The 14742-nt window shown below is 46.7% G+C and overlaps 1 protein-coding gene across 1 annotated transcript in view; it reads right to left on the bottom strand.

The window, feature by feature from the left end:
* The window catches only part of LOC307140274 (uncharacterized protein), a 34205-nt gene extending 20981 nt beyond the window's left edge, over nucleotides 1–13224 (bottom strand). Inside the window, exons 1-3 of the mRNA XM_079839649.1 lie at nucleotides 12918–13224; nucleotides 2223–2373; nucleotides 1082–1225 (exon numbers count right to left, since the gene is read on the bottom strand). Coding sequence (XP_079695775.1) covers nucleotides 1082–1225; nucleotides 2223–2373; nucleotides 12918–13009 — 387 coding nt within the window. The 5' untranslated portion in view covers nucleotides 13010–13224. The remainder of the gene's footprint in view (nucleotides 1–1081; nucleotides 1226–2222; nucleotides 2374–12917) is intronic.
* Nucleotides 13225–14742: the final 1518 nt, after the last annotated feature.

Raw genomic sequence — 14742 nt, 5'->3', positions numbered from 1 at the left:
CGCACATTTATTCATCTATTTAATACTGCTGTCATGAAAATTTAACCATGGTTTTATTACAAATAAAATAAAAAATTGTTATTGTAGTTTAACCATGGTATTTGTAGTAAAACTAATACAAATGGTAGTTAAATCCACGAAAAACTGCTACACTCTTGCTATAATAAACCCATGGTTAACTTTAGTTCAGTCAAATTCATTTAAAAATGTAAATTCAACAGGTATGAAATATGATTAGTAAGAGAAACAATGTTAATGAGAAGACGAGCACTGGACTGCGGCAGGTTAGAAATGTTTTTATTATTCAGAATGCACATTTGGAAGGGAACATTTTAGCAGGCTGACGATATGAGACATCCTCAGTTTGGAAACGCATAGGCCTAACGTTACAACAGACAACTTGATTATTTAAAAAAAAAAGGACTTCTTCCCACCAAATCAGCCTCACCACTGGTCTCCTCGATTCTTTTAGTGTCAGGAAACGGTCAAATCTGAGGTAAGGATGTCATTATTTAGTAAAGCACCGGATCGCTGCAGAAGATTCAGACATTAGTTTTGATTGCGTCATGATGGGACCGGAAGTAGCGGTGCCCTGCTTCACTTACCGGAAATAGGAAGTGTGATAAAGGCCTATTATGTGCGACACATTTCTTTTCCTGTTTTCACAGGGACTTTCTAATCTGCCAACAAGGTCCTCTGCACGGGGCCTGTAACATGTGCACATCATTTTATTCTATTCAGTTTTTTCTTGTTTGAGAAGCCGTTTCACAAAATTTCCATTTCATGACAACTTTAAGAGTCAGATCATGTAAAAAGAGTTTCACAAGATATCATATCTACTTTTACAGTGCCTGTCCAAAAAAAAAAAAAAAGAAAGAAAGAAAACAATTTGGTATGAAGGACTTGTCCAACCAGTGGTGTGGGTTTGGGGCAGGAGTTTTGGCAAACAGGAGTGTTGATAGGTAAACTTTAACGATATTTGCTATTCTGTGTATTGACAACAATGATGCTAAAATTACACACGTTCAATACACCTCTGCCATAAGTATTTGTGAGTGTGTGTGTGTGTCTGCCCACGTACCTGTTCATGTTCTACTTTGAGCAGCAGTCTGCTGTTGAGCTGTTTGAGGGCCATGCTTTCCTCCTCGAGAGCCGTCACACGCTGCTGAAGGCCCATACTCGTGCTGTGGTAGATGTGATCCCACTCCTCGTTCAGTTTCATCAGCTGACACACACACACACACACACACACACACACACACATTGACTTCATTGTGGGACTTTCTGTAAACCTTTGAATTTTTAGTCCATTTACTAATTCATTGTTCATATAGGGGCCATTGTTCACCTGTTTTTACTATCAGTGTAATGACATTTGATCCCCACAAACAGCCAAATCTGACTCCCCTACACCCAAAACACTAAAATGATGGGTCCCATTAAGTGTCTTCACTACAGTATGCACATTTAAATGAATCATTTGATACAATGCACTTATTGTGTAAAGACATGTTTTACTCATATTTAAATATACCTGCATGTATAGCTGTAATTAATTTCTGTAATTATATCTATAATTACACTGTTTATTTATTTGCTTGCTTGTTTGTTTCTGCCGTGTAATATATATTTTTTAAAGATAATTATTTATTTTTTTTAAACACAATTGCGAGACAGTCGCAATTGCAAATTATAAAGTCAGAATTGCCTGACATAAACTCGCAATTGAGCGATGTAAACTCGAAATTCTAAAATATAAAAGGTAATTGCGACATTTTTCTGGTTAAATCAGAAGTTTAAATCTTGCAATTCTGAAAAAAAAAAAAATCTGAATTGTGTGAAAAAATACTTTTTTATTCAGTGGCGGAAACAAGCTTCATATACTTTTGATATATGAAAGTACATATAGTTAAAGATACCTAATGTAAAGTGGGACCACATTGCGTCCGCAAAAATGAAAGGCACCTTACTTCTTGACATAAAAATTGGTCACAGTCTGTAATTAATATTATAATAGGAATTCAATATATGGGACACTAAAAAAAGTTTAACATGCTCATGAAAAACATTAAATGAAAGTCAAATCCAGCTTCTGAGCTGTGGTAATTGTACAAAATCTCCCTTTCTTTCCTTTTCATGGTGAATTTCAGAAAATAATCAGGTACAATATATACTAGTTGATAAAGAACATTGAGTTCTGGGGTCATGGTGTTTTATTCTACCTCTTTGTTGAGTCTCCTCAGTTCAGTGTTTTTGTTGAGGAGCTGAAGCTTCTCTTCATCAGAGGAGGTGATTGACATGCTTTCTGTGATGAGGGTTAACTGTTCCTCCCCAGAGAGAAGGGGCTCTTCCCGTGCTGCGTCCTCCACCTGCCTACAACACATGCAAACACACACACGCTTAGTTTTCAATATATATATATATATATATATATATATTTTAGGATCTTTCGTTATTATTATTACCCCCATAACTCTACCTTTCAAAGACACCTTTTGGCATGTTTACAATATTTTACCCCGTTTTGATCCTTGTCTTTTTTTACTCTTCACTCTTGTTTAAATAAAACATTATAGAGAACCTTTATGAAGTTGATTTCCTCATGGGGATATTTGTACATTAAATGCTTGTCAGACTTTGCTGTTTTTGAGAGGATCCCCTTGAGAATAGTATAAATAATCACTTTACATGACAAGGGCAGTAATTTGGGGCCAAGCACCAAAGGTGCGTATTTAAAGGTGCAGTGTGTACATTTTAGCGGCATCTAGCGGTGAGGTTGGAAACTGCAACCGCCCACCGTTCACCCCTCCCTTTCGAAGCACATAGAGAAGCTACGGTGGCCGACACAGGACAGAAGATTTCGTCGTCTGAGACAGCAGAGAGTAGCTAGCGCTCTGTAGTGAAGTTTGTCCGTTTAGGGCTACTGTAGTTCCCTTTCGTTCAGTCACTACGACGTAACGTTAGTGACTAACGAATGGGGGTTTCGCTTAGAAGCCTATCAACTTCGAGTTTAGAGAAAACGCCCAATGGCGTGCCAATGCCATGGGTTATGCGGAATTTGCATACGTAACTCCGCCTCACCGCGTGAGTATATAAGGAAGTACGTGGCAATATCGCATTATGTTCTGCTTTCGGAGCCAAGAGTACCTACATCTTCACTCCTACAGCCTTCTGAGACTCTGTCAGCTTCTTCGAGACGAGCAGCTTTCCAGTCGGTGTTGGTGTGACGGCGCGTTCCAGTGATCGCATACTTCCTGCCTGCTGATCTGCGCAGTGGTCCGTTTGACAGCTGGTGTGTGTTTCCCTGGGCGCTTCGGCATCGACTGCGAGGCTTTCCTCTCACAAAAAGAGCTTGCGCGTGGCACGTCTTTTTCAAGACGGCTCGCCCGTGCACTTCCGGGTGCGATCGATTTTCCGCTGCTGTCTGTGGACGCATTCACTGCTCGAGCGTGTTTGGGCTTCAGCACGTTCGGGCAGTGTTTGCGGATGTGTCACGTTTCCATTGCGGGGGCGTGACCATCGCGATGTCGCGGTCGAGACTCAATGATCTCCGTGAGGAGAGAGAGTCCCCTCTGCCACACCCCAATCTACCGTCCCCGAGTGAGATGGTACTTTGGCTGGTGGCCAGGGTGACCTGAGGGCGGTGCTGTGGTATTAAGAACCCAGACGTTCATTCCTCGGGCCACGCCCCCCTCTTATACATCGCTTCCGTGAGTGTTGGATTGAATCTACGGCCCGTCTCTGACGCCCCGTTCATTCGGTTCACGCTCCGGATAGCAGTGAGATGTCGATCGCCGCATCCCAAGGTGGGCTGGAGTCCTTTGGGGATGACGATTAGGTTGTGCTCCGCCTCCGGGTGTGTTAGCACTGCCTGATCTGACCTAAAGTTGACAGCCATGTTATCCTGGGCAGCCGCGGGTCTCGCGCTGGTGTGGAACTCCGCCCAGTCGCGGGTGCTCGTGGTTGCGCGATTGGTTTTTGGGGGCGGCACCCGACAGCTGTTGGGCCCCGCCCCCAATGCCTTTCGCTCCCGAGGTGCATGAGGAGATCACGCGGTCCCGGAAGTCCCCGTGCTTCCCGTGACCGTTTGGTGGCCTCCTCCGCCTTCTCTGCCCTTGATGGGGCCGCGGCCTAGGGTACACTGGGGCCCCCTCCCCCCCACTGTTGAACTCTCTGTTGCGCACTACGGTGTCCACAGAGGGCTTTGACGTGGCGTGGTGTGGCTGTCCTAAGCACCCCCCCCAAAGCCTGTGGGCTCGTCTACTTCGGTGGCGTGGTCCCGCAGAGCTACGGGCAGGCCGCCGCCCCTTTGCACATGCACAAGGGTGGAGCCGACCCAGGGCTCTTCATTGAGCTGCGTGCCGCAACTGACCCCGCCCCCGGGCGGTGAAGGTGGCCACACGCTCCCTGGGTCGGGCGATGTCCACAGCTGTGGTCCGGGAGAACACCGGGCCTTACCTGGTGATGTGGAGGACGTTGAGCGGGCCCGCCTCCTCAACTCACCCATATCCCAGGCTGGCCTCTTCGGCGGCGCGGCTGAGAACTGCGCCCAACAGTTCTCGGCCGCCCCAGAGCAGACTGAGGCTGTAACACGTACTGCCCCGGCGGCCAGCTGCTGCACCAGCCGCCGGCCCAGTCGCCTCAGTCCGCTCGCCGCCGAGGGCGCCCTCCCTCTTCCCGCCCGGCCCCAGCAGCAGCCTTCACCTGGGCCGCGCCGTGGAGGTGGTTGAGGATGTCGCCCAGTCCGCTCCCCAGACTGGTTAAACGCCAGGATGGAGGTGGACAACTCAGAGATGGGTTCCAGTTCTTCCCAGGGGATGGTAGCAGGGCCTCTCCTTCCCCCGGTGGAGGGCCGGGGGAAAATCCTTCCGCTGCTGGCCCCCGGGCTAGCAGCGCTTGGGAAGAACTCATGTTCCTGTCTCTGAGCACCCAGAGACCGGTGATGACAGTGCGCGCCACCCTCGGGTCTCGCCACTCGCATCCCTCTCTGTCGCCAGCCCCCTGGCAGAGCAGACCCCAGTGGAACGCGAGTCCTTCCCTGGTCTCCTCTGTCAGGGCGCAGCCGTTAACCGTGCTCCGACCCCGGGACGCCCAACAGCCTCCCTTGTCCGCGCCGGTAACGCTGCCTCGCTGCCCCACCCAGGGTACGTCTGTCGTCCGTATGACCCCGTTGGTGCAGTCTCTGGAAGCCTGGCTTCAGCTTCCGGGGCTGTCCCGCTGGGTTGCCCGGACCGTCAGGCTCGGCTACGCGATTCAGTTAGCGCAGGCTCCTCCCCGTTACTGGGGAGTCCGCTATACCGTGACCGGGGCCCATGCCCCCGTCATGCGTGCGGAGATTGCCACTCTACTGGCGAAGGGTGCGATCGAGCCTGTCCCTCCAGCCGAAATGAGGTCGGGGTTCTACAGCCCCTACTTCATTGTACCCAAGAAAACCGGTGGGTTACGACCAATCCTGGACCTTCGCATCTTGAGCCGATCCCTTCACCGGCTTCCGTTCAAGATGTTGACTGCGAAACGCCTTTTCGAATGCGTTCGTCTGTACGATTGGTTTGCAGCGATCGACCTGAAGGACGCCTACTTCCATGTCTCCATCCTTCCTCGACACAGACCGTTCCTACGGTTTGCTTCCGAGGGGCGGGCATACCAGTATGCGGTTCTCCCATTCGGGTTATCTCTGTCCCCTCGCGTCTTCACGAAGATCGCCGAGGCAGCCCTTGCGCCCCTTCGGCAGCACGGGGTCCGCATCCTGAACTACCTCGACGACTGGCTTATACTAGGCCACTCTCGAGAGCAGGTTTGCGGACACAGAGATCTGGTTCTCCACCACTTAGCCCGTCTGGGCCTTCGGGTCAACTGGGAGAAGAGCAAACTTTGCCCCGTGCAGAGGATCTCTTTTCTCGGTATGGAGATTGACTCGGTCGCCATGTACGCGCAGCTTTCGAGAAAGCGAGCGCGCGTAGTCTCTGCTGACTAGCCTCCGACAAATCGAGAGCAAGAGTGCGGTTCCACTGAAACTATTTCAGAGGCTCCTGGGGCATATGGCATCTGCAGCCGCGGTAACGCCGCTCGGATTGCTTCATATGAGACCGCTTCAGCACTGGCTTCGCGATCGAGTCCTGAGATGGGCATGGCAGTCTGGCACGCTCCGGGTCCAAGTGACTCGGGCCTGCTTACAGACGCTCACCCCGTGGTCGAACCTCAGTTTTCTACGGGCCGGTGTGCCCTTAGGACGAGTTTCCAGGCATGTTGTCGTATCGACGGATGCCTCTGCCACGGGCTGGGGTGCCATGTGCAATGGACAAGCAGCCGCGGGCTCCTGGACAGGACCCCAGCGCCTCCTGCATGTCTATTGCCTCGAGTTGCTGGCAGTACGGTTCGCCCTGCACCGCTTCCGAGCGCTGCTGAAGGGTCAACATGTGCTTGTCCGGACAGACAACACGGCCGTAGTAGCGTACATCAACCACTCGGGCGGTCTACGCTCCCGCCGTATGTCTCAACTCGCCCGCCATCTCATCCTATGGAGTCAGAAGCGCCTGAGGTCCCTTCGTGCTGTCCATATTCCGGGAGTCCTGAACCACGCAGCCGACGAGCTCTCGCGGTTTCAGCCTCTCCCGGGAGAATGGAGACTCCATCCCCGGACGGTTCAGCTGATTTGGGAACAGTTCGGCGACGCACAGGTAGATCTGTTTGCCTCCCACGACTCTTCCCACTGCAGCCTGTATTATTCCCTGACCGAGGGCACGCTCGGCACGGATGCACTGGCGCACAGCTGGCCGCGGGGCCTACGCAAATATGCGTTCCCCCCAGTGAGCCTACTCGCACAGCTCCTGTGCAAGATCAGGGAGGGCAAGGAGAAGGTCCTTTTGGTCGTCCCGTACTGGCACGGCCGGACCTGGTTCCCCGAACTCATACTCCTTGCGACAGCTCCTCCCTGGCCTATTCCTCTGAGACCGGACCTCCTTACTCAGAGACGGGGCACCCTTTGGCACCCGCGTCCCGACCTCTGGAGCCTCCACGTGTGGCTCCTAGACGGGACGTGGCAGGTTTGAGTGGCCTACCACCTACGGTGGTCGCCACCATCACTTCCGCTAGGGCAGAGTCCACTCGGCATGCCTATGCGTTGAAGTGGAACCTCTTCGTCACCTGGTGCTCTTCCCGCCAAGAAGACCCCTGGAAATGCCCGATCGGGTCCGTGCTTGAGTTTCTCCAAGAGGGGCTGGAGCGAAGGCTGTCTCCCTCCACCCTCAAAGTATATGTGGCCGCAATATCTGCCCACCACGATCTCCTGGAGAACAAGAAGGTAAGTCAGCACGACCTGGTCATCAGGTTTCTGAGGGGAGCCAGGAGACTGAATCCTCCTCGCTCTCCTCTCGTACCCTCTTGGGACCTCGCAGTAGTGTTAACTGCTCTGCAGAGACCTCCCTTTGAGCCTTTGCGGTCGGTTGATATTAAGTTTCTGTCTATGAAGACGGCTCTGCTGACCGCATTGGCCTCAGTCAAGAGGGTCGGGGACCTGCAGGCATTTTCGGTTGACGAAGCGTGCCTGGAATTTGGGCCGGCTAACTCTCACGTGATCCTGAGACCCCGGCTTAGATATGTGCCCAAGGTTCCCACCACTCCGTTTAAGGACCAGGTGGTGAACCTGCAAGCGCTGCCTTTGGAGGAGGCAGACCCAGCCTTGGCATTGCTCTGTCCAGTACGCGCCCTCCGCGCCTACGTAGACATGACGCAGTGTTTCAGGACCTCAGACCAGCTCTTTGTCTGTTATGGTGGAGAGCGGAAGGGAAGTGCTCTCTCAAAGCAAAGGCTGTCTCACTGGATAGTGGACACCATTGCTTTGGCTTACCAGCAGCAAGGCCGACCATGTCCCCTTGGTGTGAGGGCACATCCACCCGGAGTGTGGCCTCCTCTTGGGCTCTAGCGCATGGCGCCTCGCTAGCAGACATCTGCAGAGCTGCAGGCTGGGCGACACCCAACACATTCGCCAGATTCTACAATCTCCGAGTGGAGCCAGTGTCCGACTATGTACTCGCCCCCCCGAGGGGCCGGTGATGGGCCAGGCTCAGGTGTCTTCGCTTGCTCGCCACTCCACTCCACGGACTGGATACGTGCAATATTTTCCTCAGGTGAGCTCCCCGAGAGCCCTGAGCTCCTCCAGCACTGTCGACGCCGACATCAGTTCAGTCTGCCCTTTCGAGCCCAGACCCTCATGTCTGGCCAGGTGCCCCATGTGCATGGTTCCCTCCGGCGACCCCCACATGTGTATTTCACCGTAAGTCTCCGCAGTGAGCGGGTTTCTTCCCTTGGCGTGTCCCCGCCACCCCTAGGGTTAAAAATCCACCTTCGGCTGGTACCCTAGAGATCTTCCATATGCAACCCTCAGCGGGTCATATGTGTCTCTTAAGTCCTCCCCACGGGTAGGCATTTTTGGCATTCCCTCACTGGGATATGCTTCCCAGTGTACCTTGGTATTCCTGTGTTAAGTGGGAGTCCTTCATCCGTACTAGTCTTACGACAGGGTACTCACACTTACGCAGGGCACTGGAAGCGGCTGAGTGGCGGGATTATATTGGGACCCCCATTCGTTAGTCACTAACGTTACGTCGTAGTGACTGAACGAAAGGGAACGTCTCGGTTACGGATGTAACCCTCGTTCCCTGAGGAGGGAACGGAGACGTAACGTCCCCTTGCCACATCAGTTGTGCTACCTGGAACGCAGGAGTTCAGTCTTGGCTCCTCAAGCAGGTAACATAATGCGATATTGCCACGTACTTCCTTATATACTCACGCGGTGAGGCGGAGTTACGTATGCAAATTCCGCATGCCCCATGGCATTGGCACGCCATTGGGCGTTTTCTCTAAACTCGAAGTTGATAGGCTTCTAAGCGAAACCCCCATTCGTTAGTCACTAACGTTACGTCTCCGTTCCCTCCTCAGGGAACGAGGGTTACATCCGTAACCGAGACGAAACATGGCAAAATGGCGGCTTCACAGTAAGGGGACCCGCGGTGTGTGTAGATAGAAATGGCTTATTCTAAGGTAATAAAAACATAACGGTTCATTATGTAAGGACTTTATACACCACTGAAAACATAGTTATGCATATTATATTGAATTTCTGTCAATAGATCCTCATAAATGTTGCACACTGCACCTTTAAAGGAATTCATTTATTAAGTGATTACAAGTGATTTAAGGAAATTTAAAAAAGAAATAGAACGGTAAAAGTTCCAGTTCTATTGTAGTTATAAAGTAGGCTTAACTATTTGCAAATAATATATGTTTCATATATGCACACATTCATTCTTATTTTCATCTGCCTAATATTTAAAAATGCAAAACGTCATTTGGCCATTTCTAATTATTCGGTAGGACTTGTCCCCCTCAATGTCTATGGTGATTAAAGCCTTGACCCATTGTATGCGTTGACAATCTTATTCTTCCGTTTCTCCTTCTTCCGCTCTTGAGGCAGCCCATTGAACCGCTTACAGGAAAATTAAGACATTTGGCACACAGACAGAGGACAGTCTAAACTGTCCCCAAAGCAAATTTGGAGTCTCTAACTCAATTGCCCTAGCGCCAACTGTCCTAAGTTGCACTCACGTTTATGCTAATAACTTTTGGGCTAGAAACAAAATTCCTCTGATTCCTAGGCTCAAGACTATTTGACTGGATCCTTTGACGTCATTTTCCGCTACTTTTTTAAACTCCTCCTAGGCCGTTTCTCTGATTTTCATGAAATTGGAACCAGATCATCGTCAGTCCATGCCAACAAAAAAGTAATGGAATTCAAGTTGATTCATCATACCGTTCTTGAATAAGGTATCAACGAATTTGATGAAGTGCCTGCCAAAATGAACGTGAGGCTATCTCCGCAGTGCCACCTAGTGAGATATGAAGTTTTTTTTATTTTGGCTTTGCTTTAATCAAAAATAAAAAAATACCCAATTTTCCTATCTCTGCCATTTTGGGCGTCGGCCATTTTGAATTTTGTCATAAAATGCTGTATATTACGAATGCATTGGCACATTACAAAACTCTGTATGCGTCTTCGCAATCATGCCCTGACAGTACTCAAAACGTTTCGGGGCAGTGCCACCTTGTGGTCAAAAGTTAGATTAAATTAGCCCATTACAATAGATACATAGATACCAATTTTGCCATATTTAGCCTAACTTCCCATCCGCCATTTTGATTTTATTTCAAAATCTAGAACGTTTGTCCAATTTTCACCAAAATCAAATCGTATCATCTCCAGACCGTGCCGACAAACATTTATGGATTTTATGTCGATAGATGAAACCGTTTTCGTGTCGTGCAGCAACAAAGTTGATGCCAAACTGACTCTTGAGGCTGTATCTCTGCAATGCTTTGGCATATTGACACCAAACTTTGCATGTGTCTGTCACCTCACTCTGACCACAACACATTAATTTGGTCACAGCACCACCTATTGGTCAAAAGTGATAGACTATTAAATCATTTTATCAGTGTCTATAGTTTTCAGCCATTTTGCCTAAAATCATCTTAATGTGTCTTTCATTGCTTATTGTTGCAGTTCTGATGGTCAACCATGCTTGCATGACTTATTGTGCCTTATTTGTGCTTGGCCCATTATTTATTATTTTATTATTATAATTGGCCATTATTTAATATTTATTTTTTATTTCTAATAATATAATAAGTATATATATATATATATATATATATATATATATATATATATATATATATATATATATATATATATATATATATATATATATATATATATTATTCCCTTATATGATATATTATCTCTACAGCCGTAGGGATCAACACTGTGCTGTTATTGCTGCTTATTAATACAGTATTGGACAGATGGAGAATCTGAACCAGCACAAACAATGTCATGGGTGTTATGCAAATGTTCCCATATTTCATTACATCTCATGATGAATGACTCATGCTAAACTGTGACAGAGTATGAACTAATAAAAGTTACACAGACAAAATGACGCCCATAAAAAGAAAATGACTATATAAAAGCTCTGGGAAATTTGAGTTTCTATTCTCCCTTTGTGAGCGACTGGGTTTTTATTTTCTCAAACAAATATGTCAAAATGAAAGTTAACAATTATGCTAATGCTAAGTCAACATGTCCACCAGTGTGACGCTGTATTAAATCATTGGTGAAACTGTCAATAAGACGTCATATATTTGTGTCATAGCGCAGAGAAGTTAGGGTGTCTCCTGAGAGAATGTCAAATCGCTGGAGGTTATGTACACTAACAAAAAAAATGGTTTTAAGTTATCATATGAATACCATGAATATGGTAATCATTTGTAAGTCTCACCTAAACATGTCAGTCTTTATAACACTCTAAGGATCACATACAGTACTATTGCACAAATCAACCCATCTTAAACTCTTAAAATTAGAGGCACAATATGTAAGGGTTGGATTAAAATATCCAAAAACCACTAGAACAATGTTATATATGTTATTGATTTGTGTACTTGCACTATCCCAAATGTTTCCAAGAATGTTTAAATCCAGAGAAATAAGCACTTTTAACCAGGGCTGCGTCCCAATTCGCATACTATCCGTACTAAATAGTATTCGAAAAAAGAATTGGTATATCCCAAATCTTATTATGTTGAAAAAAGTATTCCAAAGATTCCCGGATGGTTTACTATTTCTGGTCAGAATCCGAAGTGCAGATCGATGCGCACTCTAACAGCTGATATTGCCCACAACCCATTGCGAGGTGGACGAGGATTTGATTAGAACTACAAACGAGGATAAAAGGTGTTAAAAAACTACAAACATGACGGTTACGCGATTCTGACGGTTAAGTGGAGAGGATTAGATAAAGTGGTTTGAGTGAGCAATTATCAGTATTTAACCTGACGAAAGATATTTATTCAATATTATCCACATTATATTTCTCCTTCAGCAGCATTGAGAACTTTTGTAATGATACGTTTGGCCATTAACTTTGCAAACACATGAGAGGAGTCTCTGCATTAAAGACCCACGAAAGGCAGATCAACGAGCGACTACATTTCTCTCCGATACGGTAGGAAATTAAATTGAAAGTGGGGGATTTGAACTGTGACGATTATTGACAGGGCAGTTTAAACGGTGACGGGATGCGCGTAACAGAGTCCTTTAAAGATGACAAAGTAGTATGTCCCAAAGCTTGCATACTCTTCTGCTACACACTCAAAAGTATGTACTTTTTCTTCACAAAAAGAGTACATACTTTTAGGACGTAGTATAAGTAGGCGAATTGGGACGCAGCCCAGGACACGGACCGTGTGTGTGCGTCGCCTATCAATGACATCATACCCACGTTACCCTCGATTTCTGGTTTTACTTTGTAGTAACCATGGCAACGCCAAAGGCGTTTTAATATATCATGTGTTTTATCAGACAAGTGAGCAACTGTTTGGAGACATTCATCGACAGAAAAAGAATCATTGTTATACAGCTAAACACAGTCAGTCTTATTGTTTAAATCTGGTGTTCTTGATTTAAAGTGAGTACCATGTTTTACCGCCTAATATCCATATCCATCATTTTTTACCTAGCCAAAGAACCTCTCAGTGTTCTTGAGAAAAATATTTATTTTTCTCACTGTGAAGAACATTTGAATAATCTATAGAACATAATAAAGAACCGTTTGTGGAATGAAAAGTTTCCATGGATGTTAATGCCAATAAAGAACACATATTTTTGTGTGTATTGGCAAATGATTCGTAAAAGAGTCCCTACTTCCTGTTTACAGTTTTCTTCTATGACAAACGTATTGCTCTTTATCCAAATTCAGAGACCCGTCCACACACACACACACACACACCTTACAACAGTCCCGATGAAGCTCATTTAAGCAGCAAGTCTTGATGCTGAAAGACAGAAAATGAATACCCACTCAGACTGAAGTTCATTCTCCTCCTCAGGTAAAGAGCGCTCTTTGCTTGAAGAGTCTTCTTCTGACAGTGAAGACTGTGAACTTCCTTCCATGACGCTTTAAATCCTGAATCCAACTGATTAATAGCTGTAGTTCTAATCCTCTTTAGATCGTTTTTGGGCTCAGATAGTTCTAATTGTCTTTTACTCCTAAATCCAAACGATGTAACGTGTACAGCCTAAAGGCAGTGTGGTGGAGTAATGTTATTCACTGGAGGGGAAGTTCAAATTTAAACCCCTTCATTGACATGCAAGGCATCACAGAGTAGGAAGTGATGCTCGGTGTGTGTCACAATAATAAACAAGCCGATTTCCAAACTGAATGATCTTTACAAACTAATAACAATATAACGGGAACAGTTAATTTGGCCAAATATCTAGCACTATTGTGTGATTTATTATTTGAAAGTTTGATTTTATGTCCGTAAGGGTTACTACATTGAGATACAAAATAAGGAAGTGATTTGCTGGTTTAGGCAGCAGGGAATTTCCGCTTCGGCATCATCTGTTCTCTGTGGGCTTTCTGAAAGACGCCTAAAAACAGCACGGCTAAAAGCCAAACCACAATGTTTCACTGTCAACACATGAGTGAAAGGACACTGAAGGGTTATTTTCCACCCCCAGGATGTCTGTTTACTTGTATGCTATTGTTTAATATACCATGGTAACCATGTTTTCCACCAAATTTCCAGTTACAACAGTTGTTATAAATTCATATGTATTTAAAGGGGTCATGAACTGGATTTTTGTAATGTTTCCTGAGGTGCACTTATGTTAATATGTTAATTAATTTTTACATAAAAAATAAATAATAATTTAGATATAAAAGGCATTTTTGATACAGTGATTTTAGCCTGTTTTGAATGCTCTGTTTGAAGGGACGTGTCTGCTGCGAGACTTCAGTGTAAACGCCCACTGCTGTGATTGGCTGCTGTGAGTCTTCATTGTAAACGCCCACTGCTGTGATTGGCTGCTGTGAGACTTCAGTGTAAACGCCCACTGCTGTGATTGGCTAATGTGAGTCTTCATTGTAAACGCCCACTGCTGTGATTGGCTGCGGTGAGACTTGAGTGTTAACGCCCACTGCTGTGATTGGCTGCTGTGAGTCTTCATTGTAAACGCCCACTGCTGTGATTGGCTGCTGTGAGACTTCAGTGTAAACGCCCACTGCTGTGATTGGCTAATGTGAGTCTTCATTGTAAACGCCCACTGCTGTGATTGGCTGCGGTGAGATTTGAGTGTTAACGCCCACTTCTGTGATTGGCTGCTGTGAGAGTTCATTGTAAACGCCCACGCTGTGATTGGCTGCTGTGAGTCTACCTTGTAAACGCCCACTGCTGTGATTGGCTGCTGTGAGACTTCAGTGTAAACGCCCACTGCTGTGATTGGCTAATGTGAGTCTTCATTGTAAACGCCCACTGCTGTGATTGGCTGCTGTGAGTCTTCATTGTAAACGCCCACTGCTGTGATTGGCTGCTGTGAGACTTCAGTGTAAACGCCCAATGCTGTGATTGGCTAATGTGAGTCTTCATTGTAAACGCCCACTGCTGTGATTGGCTGCGGTGAGACTTAAGTGTTAACGCCCACTTCTGTGATTGGCTGCTGTGAGACTTCAGTGTAAACGCCCACTGATGTGTTTAGCTACTGTGAGACTTGAGTGTTAACGCCCACTGATATGATTGGCTGCCTTGAGATTTCAGTGTCAACACGCACTGCTGTGATTGGCTGCTGTGAGACTTCAGTGTAAACACGCAGTGCTGTGATTGGCTGCTGTGAGACTTCAGTGT

The sequence above is a fragment of the Gobio gobio genome, assembly GCF_949357685.1.
Source record: "Gobio gobio genome assembly, chromosome: 16".
NCBI lineage: Eukaryota > Metazoa > Chordata > Actinopteri > Cypriniformes > Gobionidae > Gobio > Gobio gobio.
This window is presented reverse-complemented; position numbering and strand designations above follow the sequence as displayed.